Source organism: Crinia signifera, chromosome 1 (assembly GCF_055691185.1).
Source record: "Crinia signifera chromosome 1, ASM5569118v1, whole genome shotgun sequence".
Taxonomy (NCBI): domain Eukaryota; kingdom Metazoa; phylum Chordata; class Amphibia; order Anura; family Myobatrachidae; genus Crinia; species Crinia signifera.
Window position 1 is genome coordinate 85,380,057 of NC_139217.1, and position 24,953 is coordinate 85,405,009.

Consider the following 24,953-nt stretch of genomic DNA (forward strand, 5'->3'; position numbering starts at 1 on the left):
GTGCCGAATGGTGAGGAACCTGCATGGTTTAGCGATACGCTGGGGATAAGGGGTTTTAGTTTTATGCACTTGTGGGGGGACTCAAGCCCTGTACACACACATCGATTTGCTTTTGGTTTGATGTTAGATTCGATTTTCTATTAGATCTGGCATTAGATCTTTCCATTCGATTTGGCATTCGAGCTGTACTTTTACATTAGATAATCGAATTCGATACACATTCATGGTACATTGTACACATTCAATTTACTAGATCGAATTTGATATTTCCTTGGCTCCACAGTAGATTTTTCTGTTCGATTTTGTGAAAACGGGAGCGCGCATCGAATGGAATGCAGATCGAAAGTGACACAAAACCATTCGATTTCGTTTAGTATTCGATTCGAATTGAAAATTGGGAAAAATCGATGCATGTGTACAGGGCATTAAAGTTAGGCTACGGGGGGGGGGGGGGGGGGGGGGGGGGGTTAGGCTGCAGGGCAAGATAATTAGGCACTTAGAGGGGGGAGGGGTTTGGGGTTAGGCTGCAAAGGTGTATGCGAAAGATACTATATACAGTGGTTTGTAAGTCACACTAAATGGAAAACATTTATTTATTTATTTACAGTTTCTTATATAGCGCAGCATATTCCATTGCGCTTTACAATTGGACATGTTTATTATATGGTGATTTTAGGTTTATTTTTAATTTAATGAGGATTTTATAATACAGTAGAATAAAGTAGAACTTACAGTATAATATAATTGCCATTCATTTACCTGTCTGATGCTGATGGTAAGTACTGGTGAAACATGACTTTACTGCTCATGTGGGCGACTTTCTCTATTCTAGCCTATACTGAGCACATCAAAGCACATGGACAAATCATTTGCCTATAAATTCCTTCATCCTTGGCTTGGATTGGGGCTTTTAACAAGGTAAAGATATATATTTCTTGTATAATATTGATTATAGTAATTGTGTCTGTTTCCCTTAATTTATAGGTCCTATAAATTTGGAACCAATGAGAAGCTGCCCTTACTATTTCATAGATGTTTTCTAAAAAAATTCATTATTCAGTATGTGAATTCATGTAAACATTTCCTATCTCCTCACTATGGGGTATATTCAATTGCAGTCGGAACTGCCATATTATCAGAATGACGGCAGTTTCCGACTTGAATAGGTCGGAAAGGGTTCCGACCTATTCAAAAGGGCTGTTTTTTTTCTGATATGTCGGAATGCTCCGACCTGTCGGAAACCAGGTGGATTGGGGGGATTGTCAGAAATCCGGCAGATTTTGGTCCTGTTTCCAGCACTCAATCCGACATTAAAAAGAGTTGTATTGACGCAGGGTGAGCAGCAGCAGTTTAATCCATGCTGTCCTCCTGCCAGCCTAACCGTGTCCTTTACCTGTCCCGCCGCCGGGCCGGGATCACCTGGCGAAGAGGGCACCTTCAGCTACCTCCTGTACACCTCCTGGCTGCCTCACGCCGCCTCTGTCGCTCACCCGGTTCCGACAATGGCCGGGTGAGCAGCAGCGGCCATATCAGACATTCGGATTTGCCAGCTGATTGAATAGGTAGTGTCAGATCCATTCCACCACATAAATGTCAGAATGGACCTGACACTAATTGAATATATACCTATATATTGTATCTTTGTATGAAAGTGCTATAAATTTGTTCTGCTTTAAAGAGGAAAAGGTTCTTTCTACTTACAAAAAACAGAAACAGCGGAGCCACAGACAGATCTCCTCTGTTTCACTTCATGTTGTGTGAAAGTCCCAGCCCCATAGTGTAATATGGGGTCGGGGAACTTATGCAGTTTAACGGTGAGATAGAAGTTTGGTCCAATATCTGAAACTTATCATAGGGCCATATGAAGATGGCTTCATGTGCTCTTTTCAGCTGGAAGTTATTTAAAAGAAGGGGGGAGAGAATGATTTCTTAATGCTTTCTCCCATAATGCACCTGGTAGATCGGCATCTGATATAATAAGATGTGAGTCATGTGACTGCACAGCACATGTGCAAAAATGGTACATTTGCTTAATGGTGAGTACACACTACATGATGTGTGTACCCAGCGACCTCATAAGCAACAGGATCTGACGGTTATTCCAGCACTGATAAGTAACTTGCCGATGCCGGCAGGGATGGGTTTTGGGACCATGCTGCATTCATATGGCTAGCGACATCCTCCAATTAAGCTTCATGTACAAACCACTGGAGATGTCGCTGGCAACCCTAGGTAGAGTGTATCACTAACAGTGTAATGGGTACACACTAGACAATTTTAAGAAATTGTTATAACGACATATAGTCAGTGACAAATTTGTTTAAGATATTCTGTAGTGCAGGGGTTCTCAAACTCAGTAGTTAGGACCCCACCCCACACAATTCAGGTTTTCCAGGTAACCTGTCAGGTGCACTCATTACTGACTGACACATTTCAAAAGATCCACAGGTCTCAGGAGCTAATTATTTCACCTGTGATTCTGTGAGGATACCTGCAACACATGCGCTGTGTGTGTGTGGGGGGGGGGGGGATCCTGAGGACACAAGCATATGACTTACAGATTTGCTATGAAGTACTTTATATTTATACTGTTGTCAATACTGTCATCTCGGGGACTGATAATTTTATGAAGAGTTAATTACATATTTTGGGGTATCGAATTCACTAATGCTAAGCACATTAAACTGTCGGCACTACAAAAAATTTGAGCGTTGAATTATAATTTGTGATATATGTGCCACGAGTGTATTTATGTTTTAAATGACCTTGTTAATGCTTTAATTACTGAACCTCATTGTAGGCTAATTTGATGCGTTACCTTGACTTAACTGACACCACTATTTTAGCAAAGTGAATTAAAAGTTATGGTTTACACTTTTTTTGGTACTTGTGTAATATCTGGGCAATTTTTTGATCGGGTCAGAAAAATCGGGTCGATCGCATCGCATGCGATGCGATCGACGCGATTTTTACATTGGATTCAATGTTAAATGGTCCCTGAGACCCGATTTTACATTGGGTCCAATGTTAAATCCAAGTGGGCATGGAGTCGATTTTATATGGTGTGGCGAGCGCAGCGAGCACGAAGCGTGGCGAGCGGATGTAGAATACATGTTAAGTAATTCGCGTGCGCTCGCCACGCTTCGGGCTCGGTGGCTCGCTGCGCTCGCCACACTGTATAAAATCAACTCCATGCCCACTTGGATAGTGGGGGTATAAACAGGGTGGGTCTACAATAAAAAATGGGGTCTGGGGGGAATTTAACATTGGACCCAATGTAAAATCGGGTCTCAGGGACCATTTAACATTGAATCCAATGTAAAAATCGCGTCGATCGCATTGCATGCGATTTGGTTGCATGCGATACAATCGACCCGATTTTTCAGAAAAAATCGGGTCCATTGCATCTGATTGTATGCCTTAAGTTAAGGCATACAATCAAAAAATCGGGCGCCCAGCTATTACACAAGTACCCTTTTTTTATCATACTAAACTGTTTAAAATTGTGCCTCCATCAAGAAATGTTTTTGTTTGGCCACAATTGTGGTCAAACCCTCCTGTTTATGAATATTGTCTATTCAATTTCTGGAGGATTACAGTACTTATTACTAGATCTGTTTTTTCTATACATTTTGTACACTTTATATCTGGTTCTGTGCAGGATACATCTCTTATGGTCTATGGTCTAAAACACATAAATAAAATGATAATTTTAAAGTGGCCTTACACTGGGCTATTAGGCCCAAAAATTTGTTATTGTGCATGGGATGGGTTTGGGAGTGTGGTTCCCTCTTTGTTGGTATGGCTGGTCTGCTCCAGGTTAGCACACCCTAACACTTTATTAACATTTATGTTTTTCCCTATCACATTGTATGTATTATTTTAACCACACCTTCACCTCCTTACATAGCACTTATGTGCTTCTTATTAACCCCTACTAATTTTCATTTGTGTGCTGCAATGGAGTAGTCAGCCTGTGCCGGCATATTGGGGGCCCACACCCCAGACCCATACCCAGTGTTAGGGACCCCCGGTGACAGAGATGCCTTGACGTACGGCCTGGGGGCTTAGCCCTATATCTGCAGATATATGCAACCAAGATCTCTGTATTATCTGATTATTATATGTATATTTCTCATTCAGTGTGCAATTGGGATACAAACTGTTTTTTTTCCTAACCAGATTTACCCCTCCCTGTTGGCACCTGAATGACATTACCTCTGATTAAACAGCTTGCCAATAAAAGTGTTGTAATTTTAAAGTGACACTTACAGTAGGTGACATAATCATTGCATTAAATAGTATTGCAACACTCTTCTGAGGACATCTAGTGGGTACATTCCATACTGCACCATTAAATAACTAACATAATATTCACTGTTCTTAGATCTATTGGTTTTATTGATATCAATTTATTTGCACATTTTCCACATTCCAGTACTGGAGAGAAGTGGCGAACTAGGAGGAAGATGATAACGCCATCGTTCCATTTTGCTATTCTTACTGAATTCCTGGAAGTCATGAATGAGCAATCATATATATTGGTTGAGAAGCTCAAGGATCGGGCTGGCAAAGGCTCTTTTAACTGCTTTATGGATGTAACACTTTGTGTTTTGGATATAATATGTGGTAAGTCAGAATTGATGGACTTTTCGCACGTTTTTTCTTACACCTCCGCAGCCTGGTATAAGAAATTGCTCTGAAGAAGCCCATTTGTATTGATGCCCAGCAGTAGGAGCATAGAACATTTGAATCACCTCCATTGTATTTTACACATATACAGCATCAGCTGTATTTACTGGATACCGTCTTCTTTGTGCTTTTGAAGGTGGTGGCTTTTTACAGTACTGTTGACAAAAGTCAGGGAGGGTTGAGCAACAGTGTGCAGGTGGTTGAAGACAGTATGATAAGTTCTGCTAACAGTGGTGGAAGCTGTGGTCAGAATGATGCGTTATATGGCAGTGGTCTGCTAACAGTGGTGGAAGCTGTGGTCAGAATGATGCGTTCTATGGCAGTGGTCTGCTAACAGTCACGGAAGCTGTGGTCAGTATGATAAGTTCTGCTAACAGTGGTGGAAGCTGTGGTCAGAATGATGCGTTCTATGGCAGTGGTCTGCTAACAGTGGTGGAAGCTGTGGTCAGTATGATACGTTCTATGGCAGTGGTCTGCTAACAGTGGTGGAAGCTGTGGTCAGAATGATGCGTTCTATGGCAGTGGTCTGCTAACAGTCATAGAAGCTGTGGTCAGTATGATACGTTCTATGGCAGTGGTCTGCTAACAGTGGTGGAAGCTGTGAACTGTGGGCCTTATTCGAGTTCACTCTTTATGACAAAATACTTCTTAGATGGACAAAACCATGTGCACTGCAGGGGGGGCAGATGTAAAATGTGCAGAGAGAATTAGATTTGGGTGAGATATTTTGTTTCTGTGCAGGGTAAATACTGGCTGCTTTATTTTTACATTGCAATATAGATCTCACTTTGAAGTAAAACCCCACCCAAATCTAACTCTCTCTGCACATGTTACATCTGCCCCACCTGCAGTGCACATGGTTTTGTCCATCTAAGAAGGATTTTGTCACAAAGAGTGAACTAGAATAACCCCCTGTATGATACGTTCTATGGCAGTGGTCTGCTAAAAGTGGTGAAAGCTGTGGTCAGTATGATACGTTCTATGGCAGTGGTCTGCTAAAAGGGGTGAAAGCTGTGATCAGTATGATACGTTCTATGGCAGTGGTCTGCTAACAGTGGCGGAAGCTGTGGTCAGAATGATGCGTTCTATGGCAGTGGTCTGCTAACAGTCATGGAAGCTGTGGTCAGTATGGTACGTTCTATGGCAGTGGTCTGCTAACAGTGGTGGAAGCTGTGATCAGTATGATATGTTCTATGGCAGTGGTCTGCTAACAGTCATGGAAGCTGTGATCAGTATGATACGTTCTATGGCAGTGGTCTGCTAACAGTGGTGGAAGCTGTGATCAGTATGATACGTTCTATGGCAGTGGTCTGCTAACAGTGGTGGAAGCTGTGGTCAGTATGATACGTTCTATGGCAGTGGTCTGCTAACAGTGGTGGAAGCTGTGATCAGTATGATACGTTCTATGGCAGTGGTCTGCTAACAGTCATGGAAGCTGTGGTCAGTATGATACGTTCTATGGCAGTGGTCTGCTAAAAGTGGTGAAAGCTGTGATCAGAATGATGCATTCTATGGCAGTGGTCTGCTAACAGTCATGGAAGCTGTGGTCAGTATGATATGTTCTATGGCAGTGGTCTGCTAAAAGTGGTGAAAGCTGTGGTCAGTATGATACGTTCTATGGCAGTGGTCTGCTAACAGTAGTGGAAGCTGTGGTCAGAATGAGGCGTTCTATGGCAGTGGTCTGCTAACAGTGGTGGAAGCTGTGAACTGTATGATACGTTCTATGGCAGTGGTCTGCTAACAGTGGTGGAAGCTGTGAACTGTATGATACGTTCTATGGCAGTGGTCTGCTAAAAGTGGTGAAAGCTGTGGTCAGAATGATATTTCTATGGCAGTGGTCTGCTAACAGTGGTGGAAGCTGTGGTCAGTATGATACGTTCTATGGCAGTGGTCTGCTAACAGTGGTGGAAGCTGTGGTCAGTATGATACGTTCTATGGCAGTGGTCTGCTAAAAGTGGTGAAAGCTGTGGTCAGTATGATACGTTCTATGGCAGTGTTCGGCTAACAGTGGTGGAAGCTGTGGACAGTTTTATATGTTCTATCGCAGTAATCTGCTAACAGTGGTGGAAGCTGTGGTCAGTATGATACGTTCTATGGCAGTGGTCTGCTAACAGTGGTGGAAGCTGTGATCAGTATGATATGTTCTATGGCAGTGGTCTGCTAACAGTGGCGGAAGCTGTGGTCAGTATGATACGTTCTATGGCAGTGGTCTGCTAACAGTGGTGGAAGCTGTGGTCAGTATGATACGTTCTATGGCAGGGGTCTGCTAACAGTGGTGGAAGCTGTGGACAGTTTTATACGTTCTATGGCAGTGGTCTGCTAACAGTGGTGGAAGCTGTGGTCAGTATGATATTTCTATGGCAGTGGTCTGCTAACAGTGGCGGAAGCTGTGGTCAGTATGATACGTTCTATGGCAGTGGTCTGCTAACAGTGGTGTAGACTGTGGTCAGCAAGATACAATCTGATGGATTAATTTGTTATCCTTTAAAGTTTTAAAAATATAATTATTTTTTATTTTTTACAAATCTATGACTAAATGCAAAATGTATTTTTGCAGCTGTGCAGTAAGATGATGTGGGTAATGATGTGAGAAATGATATGCTCTAAAACTGTCATTATGGACGAAGCCAAATTACACAATTCATCTGTAAAGTGAAAACATCTTATTTTGACATTCTGTTTTGTTTGACCTTTATTTGAGATGTGGAATTGTGTGATATTGTCATGAAAACATTGGGGCAGGAGATGCACAATACAAACAATACTAACAAAACAAATGTCCTTTTTCCCTCTTTAGAGACGGCCATGGGTCGGAAAATTCAAGCACAGAGCAACAGTGATTCTGAATATATCAAAGCTATTTACGAGTATGTATTTTAAAAGCGTTAAAATTAATATTTTCTTTATTGTTTAAATTGTAACATTTAACGTGAGAAGTAAAAAAAATCAGAGCACGCAGAGATACAGAGTAAGGAAAATGACCACACGCATGTAGGGCCTGATTCTGGTCTGCACAGTGCCTGGCGTGTTTGCTCGGGGAACGAGATTTATGTTCTATGCATGAGTATATTCATATGTGCATGTGCAGGGCTTCTGTGTGTGACTCGCATAGTCGGCATGGTGCTCATGCACTGGGGGGTGATGTCAGTCGCACGCCCAATTCTCGGACCCGGACACCACAAGTCTAGGTCATTCCAGACTGACTTAGATTTGCGAGCAGGGTAGAAGTCATTCAATGGTCGCCGACCATCGAATGATTTTGACCCCGCACGCTGCCTTGTGAGTGGCTGTTTATGCAAAACATGCATTTGCAAAGCGGCGGGGATATTCGCTGGGCAGTGGGTGGGGCGGGCATTCATTCACACGCCCAGCGGGTGGTGTTAGAAGGCTCGCTAAGCAGCGAAATACCGCTGCTTAGTGAGCCAACCAGAATGACCCCCGTAATGTAATATCCCATTCACACTGCCAGCGATATCCCAGGTTATTTCACCTGAACACGCAGTAGCCAGCAGTGCTGTTGAAGTATTCCAGGTCAAGCAACCCTGCATTTCAACCAGGGGAACAAGCAGGGCTGTAAAACCCAGCTCGCAGTCTCAGCATGTACCTCCGGTGACGTTATTTTTGGTGTGAAAGGAGTCTCTGCCGGGTCCCACCCATGTTGGAACCATGTACAAAATCCTGGGCGCGACCTGGTAGTGCTGTGTGAAAGCGGTATATTACAATAGATGTAAGAGTCACATCTGCAGGTCCTTGGAGGATAGTTCAGCACTAACAATACAGTAGTATTAGAAGGAACACATTAATTGTGCTTAGCTGTATAATGTACAACTACAGTGGTGTGCATACATGTGTTAGATTCCATATGTAATTCATTCAGTAATGTTATATATAACCCACAATGTTACATGTTTCATATAGAAGTTTAGCCCAGCATTCACTACAGCTTTCCTAAAAAGTAAAGCACAATAAATTATACCTGATAAAGTATGCATGAAAAAATTCCCAATCCAAGTATATTGGATGATTTTTGGGCATGGAGAGAAATACTGTAGGAAGCCTGTGTATATAGTAATTTTCCTGCAACATGGAACAAGTCACAGTGTCTCCAGAAGACCAGTAATCCACAGCCTAATACCGGCTGGGCCTCAGCCACACTGGCTAGCATTATTACAGTATGCTCATTGCAACAATTTGCACAACTCTGCAAAGCATGTACCAGTATATAGTTATATTGAACCTGAGCCATGTCAATCAAAATGATCAAACTCAAGAGTGGATTCAGAGCAACTTTTTCTGATGTTTGAAAAATAAAGAAAAAAATAGAAAACTTTTTCTTTCTGTTTGAATTAGAATGAGTGATATTATACAGCGTCGTCAGAGGATGCCCTGGTTGTGGCCGGACTTTGTGTATTCTCGGCTGAAAGATGGGAAGAAACATGCTAAAAACCTCAAAATCCTCCATTCGTTTACTGATGAGGTTAGTAGGTTACTGACTGCACATACTGGTGTGTTTTACATGTAGACAAAATGACAGTACATCAAACTATACCTCACCTTCTATATAATGGAATCTGTGCTTGGTTACCTCTGCTTTTCATTATATTGTACATGCTTATACTGTATATATATATATATATCTTATATATTTGGCCAGATCTGTCACTATGGGGGTTATTCTAGTTCATTCTTTCTGACAAAATCCTTCTTAGATGGACAAAACCATGTGCACTGCAGGTGGGGCAGATGTAACTTGTGCAGAGAGAATTAGATTTGGGTGGGTTTTTTCTTCAAAGTGAGATCTATATTGCAGTGTAAAATAAAGCAGTCAGTATTTTCCCTGCACAGAAACAAAATAACTCACCCAAATCTAATTATATCTGCACATGTTACATCTGCCCCCCTGCAGTGCACATGGTTTTGTCCATCTAAGAAGGATTTTGTCAGAAAGAATGAACTAGAATAAACCCCTATGTGACTGTGTGTATAATGCTGGGCAGAGTCATGGGTGGAGTTATAGAGTGACAGATCGAGTAGCCTATCAAATAGCAAGAGAAGAAGAAGGGTACACCCATGTGATGATCACACACACACTGCTGTATCTACAGTAACTACATACATGCTACATGTCACTGCCCATGTGATAATCAGAGAATAGATGACAGGGAACATGCTGGAGGAGAGGAGCTGACACAGCTGAGGGACAGCCGGCTGCTGGGATCAGTGTGTAGTTCTGTACTACAAATCATTCCATTCCCCACCACCATGCTGCTAGAGACTACAACTCCTGGCATGCTGTGCGGTAAAGGGTGACCTCTGATTGGCCAGATTTTAGCTTGCCTATGGACTATGCATGTGAGAGAGAAGCTCAGCAGCAGCACCCCTGGTATGCAGCAGCAGCTATGAAGAGGGGTGAGCATTATCCCAATTTATGCCCAATACTGAGTAAGCAGCCTCCCCCTGCTCTGTGCCTCCTCTTCTGCTGCCTGTAATGTACCCTAGCACTACTGATTATATATATATATATATATATATATATATATATATATACACACATACATACATATACACACACACACCTTAGCACTACTGATTTATATAAATATATATTCTAGCACTACTGAGTCATAGGGGGTATTCAATCCCACCAGTGACAGTCCGAATTGTCGAGCATTTGTTTTTCTCGTTTTGCTCGACATGAATATTTAGCTCGACAAGTCGAGTTCTCGCCTATTCAAACTGTAATTTCAATCCCACCAGTAACAGTCCGAATTGTCGAGCATTTGCATTTGTTTTTCTCATTTTGCTAACTGAAAATTTAGCTCGACAAGTCGAGTTCTCATCTGCTCGACAAGTCGAGTTCTTCCCTGCTCGACAAGTCGAGTTCTCCCCTAGAGAGGAAAGTGGCAATTGTCAGAGATAGGCTTCATTTTTATAGTCAATTATATAAAAGTAGATATCTTGTTAAAAATGAAAATTCTCCTATAAAAACCATTTCCAAATCAGCAGACTGCACAATGCTGGTATCTCCCTGAAGTCTCAGTACAGGAATGAGAGCTCTGAGGTAAATTGCAATGCATTGCATTGTAGAAGTAAACAAAAGAATGGCAACAAACAAACATTGTATCCTGAGTAATTCTGTCCCAGCATGGATACAAGGGACCTAAACATAGGTGTTTGATCAAACCAGAAGTAGACATAAATAGACATGTATACAGAAGACTTTCAATGGGCAAAATGCAGCACAGTGAACATGAAAAGTGAGCAGAAAAAAAGATAATACTTCTTATATGCCAAATGGAATAATTTAAACAAATGCGTAATAATACAAGCTGAAAACTGATGCTGACAATGGAATAATGGGTTAAAGCATACCATATAAACATGCAGCAAATGTAAAGTTAATCAAAAGAGGAATATTTAGCAAAATATCACAAAGACAGAAGTCAAGATAAGCACTACAAACATTAGTACAATCCTGCATATACATTTAACACAATTTATGAACATGCAACAAGAGAAACTCCCTTGTCACGACAGAAATAATTGTCGAGTTAAATTTGAGGGAAGAGTGATTTCAAACAGTCGAGGTCAGGTGAATTCTTTGACATTGAATAGGCTGCAGGAATTATCTCGACAGATTTTACCCAAAGTAACTCGACAAGTCGAGTTATGTTCAACTCGACAGTCGAGCAAACCGAAAACCAAATCAGGCGAGCTCTGCTCAACAAGTCGAGAAAACTAGACAATGAATAGGCGACCTCATAAATAACCAACCTCTCGTCGAGAAAACAACAAAGCACGACAAAAATAAGGAGCTCGACAGACATTGAATACCCCCCATAGAGTGCCATCTCTCGGCTCCGTCTATCCACATCTATCCGTCCATGAGAGGGCCTATCATGGGCAGCATGCTGCCTGTGACCATGTCTGAGTGGCCAGAAGCAAGTGACAGGCGACGCCGCTCCCCGTTTGGCCATAAGTGCATGTAGGGGAAGCAAAGCACAGTAGCGTACAATACATAATAGTGCTTCATATCCCATCTACACCACCCACAGTATCCCAGCACCCGCCACCCCATCCACACGAACCCCTAAACACCTTTCCCCACCCATAGCCCCCTTGCACCCAACACTCAACCACGAGATAAATGCATACACAGGTTAAGGGGCGCAGCCCCTCACGATGGAGTTAAGAGTTCCCGTAGGGCGCGATGAATCATATAGTATATATATATATATATATATATATCTATCACCACAATAGTGTTATATAGCGCTCGATTATTTATTTTTGTACTTCCTTATCTTAAGACCTCCATAGACAAATTCTTTCAATTATAAAACATTTTTTTCAAAAACACACTTTAAAACAAATTTTCACTCTAGTTCCTTGTCAGAGGATTGTCTTATATAGTGGATGTAAACAAATGCCCGTGCACAAGGTATTTATGGCAAGTGGGCGGTATCTGTGAAGAGAAGTAAGATTTCCTGAGTACTGGTTGGTATCTGGTGCCTGATGGTATTGCAGTCAAAAATTGCCCACTCTCACTCAGAGTAAAATAGATGGGTAAGGAAGGGCTACAGTAGATTTTGGATAATGAAGGAGAAAACGGCAAATTTGAGAGAAGGCCAGAATGTAGGGACTAAAGGAAAGAGTGCAGTTTACTTGGGAGACAGCAGTGAGGGTGATCTTATTAACAGAGACGGGAGGTGTAAGGATGCAGGTATGGGGCAGAACAATAACTTTGGTCTTAGAACAGGCCCTTGGGGAGGTGGAATCTGAGAGTTCTTGGTCAGGTACGATGTAAATAATGATATGTGTGATGGAGACCAATGGGATGGAAGGTGTTGAAGAGTTGATAGTGGTCAGCAGTATCAAATGTGGCTGACAGATCCAGGAGCATAAGAAAAGGGAAGTGATTTCGATTTAGCAATGGGAAAGTCATTGGGGACCGTGGCAAGGGCAGTTTCAGTAAAGTGGATGGGGTGGAAACCAGATTTAAGTTGACAATGTCTACCTGCATACCTATTTGCCACTCCCGTATAAACCATTTAATAAATATGCCATATATTTGTTTTTCAATATTTTACTTCCATTGTGTATACACCTGTGAGTGTGAGCATAACTCATACAGTACACTACTAAGACAATCTCAGCTGCAAAACGGACCCACATTTTATTGAGATTTTGATGAGCACACAGTCACAGGTGAACTTAAAGCCTGGTAGCCAGCAAGGTCTAAATGCAGCTATTCTGCCTCTTCTAAGTACAGTACATGGTCCTCATGCTGTTGAACTGCTGTTATATCTTTATGTTCCATTAGACTATTTTAGAAAGAGCCGAACAATTGAAGAGAGAGAATGCTAAAGGTGAACAGGACGACAATGATACAGAATCCAAAAAGCCTAACAAGAGAAGTGCCTTCTTAGATATGCTTCTAAAAGCAACAGACGATGCTGGCAATACACTGAGCTACATGGAAATCCGTGAAGAAGTGGATACCTTCATGTTTGAGGTACTGTACAAGAACGTTATGTCAATCAGCCATGCGAATACCAAACTGAGGCTCAATACAGTTAGAGGGCTGATACTGAGAGTGGTGAAATCTGTTACTGGTCACAAATAAAAAAACATATGACATCAAGTACATTTTATTATTAGAAAAATAATCAAATATCTCGACCTAGAGTTATATTAATTCTCTATGGAATCACCCTCCGTTCCTCCAGAGAAGAGTGCTCTTATGATAACTACTAGTGGGATCTGTATCACGTGCTTACATAACATCCCAGGCAGTATTTCTCCTTGTTCCTTACAAAAATCCAAGAAAAACATAATTTCCCCTCACTGACACATTTTGTTCACTTTATGTATTCATCATTCAAATCACAGGGGCTCAATTCCTTTCCTAAACCACATTACTCTGCCCCTGAAGCTCACCCTGGAAATCTGTAATCTGTTCCAATATAGCAGAAGGCTCACTGAGCTTTGCAAATAAAGAAAACTCCTGAGCATTTACCTGATTGCAGTTAGAGGGTGATTCTGGTTTGCTGGGTAAGCTGTGAAGCTCACAGCTTGCCCGCAGAATACTCAACCCCCCCCCCAGCGCCGCCGACTCCCCTCGGTACCGTGCGAGGGGATGTGTAACGAAGATTCTCAAATAAAATTCAGTCTGTCCGAAGGATGGGGCGGGCGGTTGATGTCAGCTGCCCGCCCCCGCCAGGCGTCGGCCCACCTGTGTAGCCATGGGAGTGCCCAGTGTTTTCATGGGGATGCCCGTAAAATGCTGGACGTTTCCATGGGAAACCCCGGCCCTCGCCGCAGTCCGCCCCTGGCCCGCCTTGATCCTTGCGAACAATTCGGCGACAACTACGCAACTTGCACCTTAGTTCCTGATCTTAGATCCTTTGATCTTCCTTACCTCTTCCCAGCTCCCTATTCCGTCCTTTCCCTACCCACAACACGTGTGACTTATTTCCACATGTCTTTTTTCTTCTCAGTCTCCCACTTATGCATAAAATAGCTGCAGAAGATAAACGGCACCTAAGCATCTGTCTTTATATGCTTATTCTTAAGAGTATTACCATTTGTTAATACTTCAGTTGTCTGTTGTCATGCAACTGCAAACCTAACTGCACCTGTTTTTCCTTGTTATATAATCGATATAATGATGCGTTCTTCCCTGTCCTGAAATATTGGGGGTTATTTTGGTTCACTCCTTCTGGCAAATTTCTTCTTAGATGGACAAAACCATGCTCACTGCAGGTGGGGTAGATGTTACTTGTGCAGAGAGAGTTGCACATGGTTTTGTCCATCTAAGAAGGATTTTGTCAGAGGGAGTGAACCAAAATAACCCCCATTGTGCACAGTGGGAGTGGTGCATGTACACAGAAGGATGTGAGAAATAACGCTGCGCTGAAGCCAGCTGCCACCAGTGATATGCTAATTATCTGGTGACTGGTGAACCCAAAGTCACATTAATGGGTATCTTACCTGGTGATTGATAGGATAACTAAGTAGCCTGAATTAAAGAATAGAAAAATAGAAGGTAACTCATAAACAGGCTCTTACAAACAAGTCTCATACTTTCATATAGAGCATTAAAGAAAACTCCTATAAAGTTCTGAAAAGTTTCCTAAAGTAAAGTTATTATAGGTATAGTTATAGATGAATCACAAAAGAAGATGGATAATCTTATATACAGCAGAATGTTTTATATAACATATGAGGGGAAATGTAATAGTGAGAGATTTGGTAAGAAACCTGCAGGTTTTTTTAAAGCGACAATCATTTACAACGCAAAATCAAACTGGTTTTGCAGTGTAAATGATTGCCGCTTTTTTTAAAAAAAATGGAGATTTCTTACCATATCTCTCACTTTCTGAATCTCTCACTCTATTACATTTCCCCCATAAAGTCAAAGATCTTTTTATTAGGAAGTCCGCGGAACTTTAGGTTGACTTTTTAATGAAAATTGTACAATAGTGATTGGTTGAAGTTTTTTCTAGATATTCCAAAATACTAAAGTAGGCAAACAATAATAATAATTTTGGCATGCTTTTACATATTGTTCTTAAGCTATGGGAAAATGTCATTTTATATATATTTCTAATAAACATTTTTTTTTTATATTTAGGGCCATGATACGACAGCTGCTGCTTTAAACTGGTCATTGTTTTTATTGGGCTCCCACCCAGAGGTTCAGGAGAAGGTTCAAAAAGAGCTGGATGAAACTTTTGGTAAGTTTAATAAGATCAAACAAAGACTGTGCTTCTCATCACTGCTTAGCATTAAAGGGGCTGGAGTCTAAATCAGCATGGACTGACAGGAACTTGCAGATAATGGGCAAGATGCACCAAGCTTCAAAAGTGACACAATTGAGAGTGATAAACAGCCAGCCAATCAGCTCCTTACTGCGTTTGAAAAATGTCAGACAGGAGCTGATTGTCTGGTTGTTTATCACTCTCCATTTAATATATTAAAAATAATTCTGTATACAATACATACTAACAGTTAAAGTTCTTTGAGAAAACTCCAAAGCTTTTTCTAATATTGGCACTGTTAAATTAGGAAAATGTGTTAGCCATTTAGATTTAGATATAGCACCTGAGATTTCTGCATTATCTATAATAGTTCTTTAAAAAATTATAATGTATTTACATTGCCTTATGATTAGGTGCAGTATATGTCAGAAGGGTATCCACAATGTTATTCTAATCTTTTTTAAGAGGTGTAGTAAGACACGAGTCACATAGCAAAAGTTAAGGGATGTTAGTTTTTGATAGATACCCGGATTTTTGAGGTGTTAATGCAGCCAATCTTTACATCGTGAAGAGGTGAGCAACCATGCCGTCAAGCAAGTTAGGATTCCTAATTATGGGAAGCTGAAGAGAATAATATGCATTGCAGGCAGCGTTATGGAGCAAAATATGCCTTCTAGTTGTCCATAATAGGGGGTTTAACTTCAATGATTCTGAGATTTCTAGATCATGTAAATGAAGGAAGCAAACCAAATCACAGTTGTCCAAAAAGATTTGTTCTAGAGTTGTGTTGGTGTATGTTGAGGTTTTAAGAAGCCAATCTCGTAAATGTTGTAGGAGGGCTGCATAATTGCAGGTTATAATATCAGAGTATCAGGTTTATGCCTCCATTAAACTTTCCAAATGTGACAAGGAATCACATACACTGGCTATAGATGAAGTCTGGGTCTTTATTTTGTAGCAGGTAAACAGCATACCAGGTTAACAGCTCGGCAAGCAAGGTTACAGCATTGCAGGATTTTCCTATGATTCTGATGTCATGGTACATTCCACAGCACCTAAAGTAATATTACATTACTGGCCTATCACCCAGCTGCTTTTGAGCATTGGGACCCTTGACCTCCTGCTCTGGGCACACATATAACAGGAAGCAACAGGTGCTGCTAATCAGCCAAACCTTGATCAGAGGCCAGCGATTCATAGTCATCACTAGCTGTTCGAAAGCTGATTGGCATTTTCTGGTAGTGTCACCTAAAAATGCAGATGGCTCTGTCGTGTGGGAGACTGTGGCAGGGTGGAGTTTACCTGATTGCAGGGCTCTGAACATTCGCAACCCACTGATCAGGTCTGAATCAGGCCCCATGTCAGATCAGACAATAGACCCTACATTGGTGACAGTGCATTAAGTCTCTGCTGACTCCTGCTGGCCAGTATTGACACAGACTGGGTACTGCTCAGCAGTCCAGTGAGTTTTGGAAGAATCAGCCAGAAAAAGATTTTCTAATGCCGCAATGAGAGATGTAAGGGACTATAGCAAATCTGTCTTTTTGGGCCAATGATATATAGGCATCTTCAACATGGAAGCTTCTTAATAAAACATTCAAATGACACAAGGAAAGTTATTTTAAAACTTGATGTCCCAAAACTAATTTCATGTGGCATTTTTTTTTTGTCTGTATTAGGTCAGTCTGACCGGCCAGTGACAATGGATGACTTGAAGAAGCTGCGGTATCTTGAAGCAGTTATTAAAGAAGGACTCCGACTCTTCCCTTCAGTCCCATTCTTTGCAAGAACCACTACTGAAGATTGCACCATTAGTAAGTCTCCAAGGTTTTATTTGCGTAGAAATCAGTAATCTACAGTAGATAACACAATGTCTCAAAGAGGGACACATTTAGATAGCCCGTGTCATAACATGAAACCCAAATAGGTACATAGCTTCCAGAGCAGGCTGTACAGACAAGATGGACGTTATTCTGGTTGACACGCAAAGCTGAGAAATTCGCAGCTTTGCGCACCATTTTAATGCCGCCCGCACGGCCGCCTGCCCCCCCTCGCACACCGAATTCCCACGCAGGCTTGCAAATGGATGTTTAGCATAAACATCCATTCGCCGCTTGCGTTCAGGGAGGAAATCATTCCATGGTCACCGACCATCAAATGATTTCTACAGCGCTCACAGATGTAAGACACCTTTGGTGTCTTACATCTGCGAGCGCCCTGTGCGGGAAGAACAACAGCTGCCTGCCCCCTGCACCCACGTCATCTGGAATGTACAATGGGAACTCCCAGCGTTTTCATGGGAACGCCCAAGAAACGCTGGGCTTTCTCTTTGCCGCAGTCAATAGCCGCCGCCCTCTGCCCGCACTGGTAGGTGCATACGGGATGGCGAACAAGCAGTTTGCCATGCTCGCTCGCACAAAGCAGTTGAGCATGAGCATAATGGTATATGTATATCTCCTGCATGAGCATGTCGATTAGAATAATGCTCCTGGTGAGCATGTCGATTAGAATAAGGGCCAATGTGTGTAGTGCAGCACAACAGTAATACATGCGCCTGGTGTTCACCCCAAGATCTGGCCTGATCAGTGGCGTAGCAATAGCCCCCGTAGACCGCATGGAGCTTGGAGGTGCTGGGTGACTTGTGGACGCTGCGGTTCTGCAGGTGCTATTGCTAACACTGCCTAGACCACAGACAAGATACTTCCTGCAGCCTATTGTAAATGTCAGTGTAATTATGCAAAAAGATGGCAGCAGCCACACAACAATGGTAATAAAGTCACTGTCACACTCAGCCATTACAAAGCTATCCCTGATCTTCATGAACTCACACTTTGCACCAGGTGTCGAGCACCTGCATGTCCTCCACCTCCTGACAGGTACATGTTCGGCTTCCTTGTGTCCAGCAATTGACATGAGATGTAAATCAAAGGCACAAAAGGCATATCTGTGCACATGTGCAGTAGAAACAGAGGGTGCGACACCCAGCCCATGAGCCTCAATGCGTGTCAATTCAGAAAACAAAAGGATTGTCAAAGAGGCCGATAACCGGCTGGCTTTAAATGATGGATGCAAAAGGGCATAAGAATTAATTGCTAATCAAGACGTTAGGTTCCTTTGTATTTTAAAACTATCAATGAGGGCTGATGATGATCGTGGAACTGACAACCTGCTTCTTAATCTATCTCTAAGCAGTGACATTTTAAGGTATGGGTATGCTCGGCAACGGGCCAAGGCCATACAATTCTAAAGCCTCTAGCCTGGAACTACATAAAGGACATGGCTGCTCACTATGTGCATATGGGCAGCTGGCTGGGAGGGAGACAGAAAGGTTCTTCCCGGCCACTCCGATTGTGGATTACTCACAATCAGAGCAACTGGGCAGCATTCTGTACTTCCCTCCCAGCCTGCAGACAGACCATAAATGACTGTGTCAGCATGCTGCTTGGTGGATGGCTGTAAGTATCACAGTGCTCACAGCCATTCAATGTATGGAAGCATATGGACAATGCGGGACCGCAGGAGGGGTAAGTTATGATTTTTCAGACAAGAATGCGGGTAGTGCCTACCATGCTGTTAGGCTGGCCCCATGCCTAAAGGTGCCCATACACGGTACAATTTCTGGGTGCGATGAGATGCACGCTCCCGTCACGCATCTCATCACACAGCACAAAAAGTTTGTGCTGCACATACTTTTTGTACTAGATCTCATCTCATTGCATTGCAAAACCTATGTGATGCGATCTAGTCGAAATTGTATACAATAATTGTACCATGTATGGGCACCTTAATGCTGCTTTCACACCGCAAAACCTGCTTAGACCCGGTATTTAAAATGTTTCTTAAAATGGGTCAAAGCAGGTCTTCTGCTCCTTTCAGACTGCACATATTACCTGGGTCTAAGCAGGTTTTGTGGTAGACATCTCCAAACCACGCCCCCCCCCCCCCCCCCTACTGAGGCATCCTCTCTCCCCCGTCCGAGGCATATCTCCGCTCATTAGATATCCATGGAGCGGGACAATAGTGCTCACTGCTGCCTGGGTACCGTCTCAGACCCGTTCAGGCAGCAAAAAAAAAAAAACGGGTCTGAAATGGGTAGGAAATACCAGGTTTTTGGTAACGTTAAATTAACCTTTCAGACCGCACATATTACCATTTTAAAACTGTTAAAAAACTGCAAAATACCGGCTTATAAGTGCAGTCTGAAAGGGGTATAAGACTAGTGTCCAAGCTTAACTGCTTAGACTAATATTAAACAGTCAGAAAACTGTAAGAAATTGCAAAAACAAATAGGTAGACAGCACTTAACTAGTTCATATTTCAATTGTATCTCTGCTAAAAAATAATGATGTGCTATCTGTGGTCATGTAATCCTGCAGGAGGCTTTAAGATACCGAAAGATGTGAACGTGATTATTGTGCCCTTTGCCCTGCATCGTGATCCAGAATATTTTCCTGAACCTGAGGAATACAGGCCAGAACGTTTTTTTCCTGAGAACGCTAGTGGGCGTAACCCCTATGCTTATATACCTTTCTCTGCCGGACTCCGGAACTGCATTGGTGAGTTGTTTACTCAACAGTGATAACACAGTGAGTTTTCAGGGAATGTTTGTAGACCAGAGGAGAGTCCACAAATGAAACACACATAGATTTGTAGTAGATTTCTGCAACACAAAAATACTCATTGATTGGAACTAGCACACACACACACACACACACACACACACACACTATAACCACACACACACACACATATAGGGTGATTTGGTCCAAAACTGTGCAGCAAATGGGAAAACGTGAATAATCCATTAAGGTATGGGTGATGGGCTATCTTTTAGGGCAGTGGTTCCCTGGGGTGCCTCGGTACCGTTGCAGGGGTGCCTTGGATTGGTGATGCAGGACCAATGCAAATTATTAATGGCCATTGTAATAGCCAAAGCCAGTGCTGGTGGCTGCCGATCATGAACTGTGTGGAGGAACAGAAGTGAATCCTGTCCCTCCCACATAATTAAACCTAAAGATTTCATATAAACACAATTTTCTTAATTTAATTTAATACTTTATTCATACATTTCTAAAGAAACTTTTATTCTAGGGGTTCTGTGAAAAAATTCACAGGGTGCCGTGATTTAAAAAGTTTGGGAACCCCTGTTTTAGGCTGTGTACATAGGCGCCATCTTAAATCTAAGTCAGTTTTCCCATTTCCTGCACATTTTTAAAACAAAAGGGTATACTGCAACTATAATGTGTGTGTGCTCTTCCTCTAAGGCCCTTATATCTGATCTCTTCGCTCGGACCCGTGCACCGGCCGAAGCCAATGTACCAAATCCTGACTAGCGAATGGATCGCCCGCCCCGCCCATTCGCACGCCGAATTTGGCCGGTCAGCATGCGTACGTATGTTTTATGTGAACATCCATTCGGATGCCTGTGGGAACCTCCCCCATCATTCGATGGTAGGTGACCATCGAATGATGTGGAAAGCACTCACCCATGCATGACTGGTCTAGACCACTCGTACATATGAGCGAAGAAAAGCAGGGATATGGGCGGGCAGCTGACATCCGGTTAAGTCAGCTGTCCGCCCCCCACATGCACATCATGAGCGCATTTCCATACACACGCTATGCGTTTTCATGGGAACGTATGGCAATGCACGTATGGCAATGACCCTTATCAGGCCACAATGCCCCGCTCCGCCCCCTGCTCTGAAGGCACTCGGCGACCAGACTTCTCCCCGAGTTTGCTCGCTCCCTACTTACAGACATACACAGAAAGGGTTCTACGCATGCCTAGAGGCACAATATTGGTACAAGGGCCAAATTTGGGTCCGAGGGAAGCGAATAAGAATAAGGGCCTATATAGAGTGGGTAAATTGTCATTTGTAATAACAATAGTGCTGATCTTTACTCATATTAGTATTCTCTATGTATTCTACAATGTATAGGCCAGCGCTTTGCTCTGATGGAAGAAAAGGTGGTTTTGTCGGCCATCCTGAGGAACTTTACAGTAAAAGCTAGTCAGAAGCTGGACGATATCCGCTTGCTGGGAGAACTGATTCTTCGCCCACAGGACGGCATATGGATTGAGCTGCAGAACAGATAACCTGACTCTGTTCCCAAACCTTTTGACCTTCCAGCCTAATTGTATGAACTATAAATATGTAATTGTTATTAATTGTAAATAGCCTATTGTGTATGCATACTGGCAGAGAGGAATTGCAGTATATAATATTTTTTCTGGTGTTTTTATTCTTTCAGGAAATAACTGTTTTTCTTTAAAGACGCAGGCCCAATAAAATGTTTTGGCTAGAAGAATCACACAAGCAGATTATGGGGCAAATTTACTAAACATAAAAAAAATAAAAATCTTCTCCATTTTCTAGGATGCAATTGAGAAATGACAGACAGAATTTGATTGGTTGCTATCGGCAAATCACCTATTTTCATTTTCAGAAGCTTTAGTAAAGCCAGGGGCGTAACTATAGCACCGCAGCCCCCGCGACCGCGGGGGGGCGCTATGCATGTGAGGGCGCCGGGGGCTGCAGTGCTATAGTTACGTTAGCTGCAATGTGAAGGGAGCAGGGGGGCATTGAGGTGGCTGGGGGGACGGACGCTGCGGGGGACGGAAGCTGCGGGGGACACAGAGGCGGCAATTACTTACAGCTGAGCCGGGCAGGGGGAGCCGGGAGCTGTCTGTACTGAAGAAAAAAAAGCCCATACAATGAATGGGCAGCCTGTGATTGGCTACTGAGCGCTCTCTCAGCCAATTGCTGACTGGCTGAGAGAGCGCTCAGCCAATCACAGGCTGCCGATTCATTGTATGGGCTTTTTTTTTTTTTCTTCCGTACTGACAGTGACAGCTCCCGGATCCCCCTGCCCGGCTCAGCTGTAAGTAATTGCCGCCTCTGTGTCCCCCGCAGCGTCCGTACCCGCAGCGTCCGTCCCCCCAGCCGCCTCGCAGCGTCCCCCCCACCTGCATTGACGGCTACCTGAGGGAGCGGCAGGCGGCGCAGATGGAGACCGGGGGCGCGGCGGGAGAATATAAAGAAATCTTATTCAAAAGACCGGGCGGCCGCTGATTGGCTGAGAGCTCAGCCAATCAGCGGCCGCCCGGTCTTTTGAATAGGATTTCTTTCTATTCCCCCGCCGCGCCCCCGGTCTCCATCTGCGCCGCCTGCGGTCCTCGCCTGCCGCTCCCCCAGGTACCCACAGATATATCGGATCTGAACATCTAGACTGCGGGGGTTGGTGCGGCGGGCGGAGGGGCGGGTGAGTGGCTGGGCGCCCTCCCTTTAACGGCGGGGGGGCGCCCAAAATGTAGATACGCCACTGAGTAAAGCATCTCGTGCCCTGTTCCGACAGAACTCCCCGTTGGTTCAATCGCCAGCCCCAGCCTGAATGAGATGGGCTTCATCTGTAGGATGTTGCTGTGGGCAACCAATTCTGCTTCTTTTTATTTAGCACCTTTTAGAAGATAATAGATAGGATGTGATTGGTTACCCATAGCAACATTGCATCTTCAATAGAATCTAATAAATTTACATAAATGTCTAAAACATCAGGCTAAGGCAGCAGTTCCCACACTTTCTGGAATCACAGAGTATCAGCATTTTAGTCACAGTACCCCTACGCAAAAATAATTTCCTTATTTAGAAATTCAGCCAAGATTATTGCATTAATTGATTTGTGCTTACCTGTCTTCCTTAGGGCCTTTTATAGGGTGGTGGACCGAGTTGTGTTTCTGTCCTCATAGTTCATGATGGACAGTCACCAACTTTGGCTGGGACCCTTACATGGATCCATAAATAATTTTATTGGTTCCTGGACCCATCATCTAGTGGCACTGGGCTAAGGGTATGCTTTTGTAATGTCGTTTCCTGCGATACATTTCTATACAATATTTTGAGTGGTGAATATAAATAAAATGCAGGTTCTTAGTAAGATTTTTGATACTGTTGTGCCTACACTAAATGCACTTTTGGTCTATCACAATGCATTTAATACACTTCTACATAGCAGTTTAAGTTTCCATGTGCCGTAGCCCAATGTGGAACACTGATATGTTCCCGAGTGCAGCACAGGACCATCGACTTCAAGGTCGACTCTGCCATCATCGACTCCCAGGTCGACTTTGCAACCATCACCAGCTCCCAGGCTGTAGAATACACTATAGGTTCCCAGGCCTCCTGGCTTCCAGGCCAGGCAGACTCTCTTGCGGCTCCCAGGCCAACATACCCTCCTGGCTCCTAAGCCACATGGACTCTCCAGTGGCTCCCAGGCCGTCAACTGTCCGTGTCGGCTCCCAGGCCGTCAACTGCCCGTGTCGGCTCCCAGGCCGTCAACTGCCCGTGTCGGCTCCCAGGCCGTCAACTGCCTGTGTCGGCTCCCAGGCCGTCAACTGTCCGTGTCGGCTCCCAGGCCGTCAACTGCCCGTTTCGGCTCCAAGGCCGTCAACTGCCCATGTCGGCTCCCAGGCTGTCTACAGTCTGTGACACTTTTTTGTCTTAACCCATATAATGGTCTCTCTCTTTCCCTCCCTCCCTCCCTCCCTCATTCCTTCCTTCTAGCACAACTCTGGCCAAGTGTATACAGTATATCTGGTGTTCACGGAACTCACATGTATGTAACCATATGTAGATCTACTTGCCTGCAGATAGAAAACCAACCCCTTAAGTTTCAAAATCTTTCTGTGAACAGAGTCTATGAATACCTTGATGTTACTTGAAATGACCCTTAACCTGTTAACTGACTTGGTCACATCACATGAGCCAGACTGCCCCTTGCTTTTCGGAGCCCCTAATGTGTTCTACCCCAGCAGAGATGCACCAGTCTCTGACCGCCATCATCACTGCCTAGAATGTCCTGTGGCAGGAAAAACACATCTACACTGATCTCTAAAACAAGTGGGGTGGTGGAATTGAAAGTAAAGGATGCTAAGGCTGAGGTGTAAAGTAATAAACTCAAAAAATATACTGGTCCCCAGAGGGTGTAAAAAGGGGACATTTTACAGGGTGGAGGGGTTTTTAAAACATGCTATTTTGCTACTAAGGGGGTGTGGGGGCTATTGTTAGTTATTTGCACCCCATACATCATTTGTGTGCCATTAATTGGGCATGGCCTTTTGCCCACTAGGCCATGACCTTGGTATACATTGAAAAGGCTGGAGCCAACATAAGATATACTGAAAAAGGCAGATTCACATAATAAATGTCTGTTCCAGCACCAGACAAACCTCATGTGTCATTCCAGAAGCCCCTTTTGTCACTAAATCTCCCCATCGTACTTGCCTACAGGGGCAAACGCAGGATTTTCAGAAGGGGGTTTCCAGAGGGGCGGAGCAAAGCACGGAGATGGACACTTAGGTGACCCAGTATATGCCGGGTCAGTTCAAGTATTATAGATAGACCAAAGTATAATAATAATAAATATATATATATATACATATATACACATACACATATACATACGTATACATACATATATATACATACAGGGGCATCA

General features: G+C 43.3%; 1 protein-coding gene across 1 annotated transcript in view; it reads left to right on the forward strand.

Moving 5' to 3' along the window:
• Window positions 1-21,832, forward strand: part of CYP4V2 (cytochrome P450 family 4 subfamily V member 2) — a 30,972-nt gene extending 9,140 nt beyond the window's left edge. Inside the window, exons 3-11 of the mRNA XM_083169273.1 lie at window positions 833-918; window positions 4,439-4,629; window positions 7,490-7,559; window positions 9,043-9,169; window positions 13,016-13,207; window positions 15,329-15,431; window positions 17,135-17,269; window positions 19,832-20,011; window positions 21,398-21,832. Coding sequence (XP_083025399.1) covers window positions 833-918; window positions 4,439-4,629; window positions 7,490-7,559; window positions 9,043-9,169; window positions 13,016-13,207; window positions 15,329-15,431; window positions 17,135-17,269; window positions 19,832-20,011; window positions 21,398-21,555 — 1,242 coding nt within the window. The 3' untranslated portion in view covers window positions 21,556-21,832. The remainder of the gene's footprint in view (window positions 1-832; window positions 919-4,438; window positions 4,630-7,489; window positions 7,560-9,042; window positions 9,170-13,015; window positions 13,208-15,328; window positions 15,432-17,134; window positions 17,270-19,831; window positions 20,012-21,397) is intronic.
• Window positions 21,833-24,953: the final 3,121 nt, after the last annotated feature.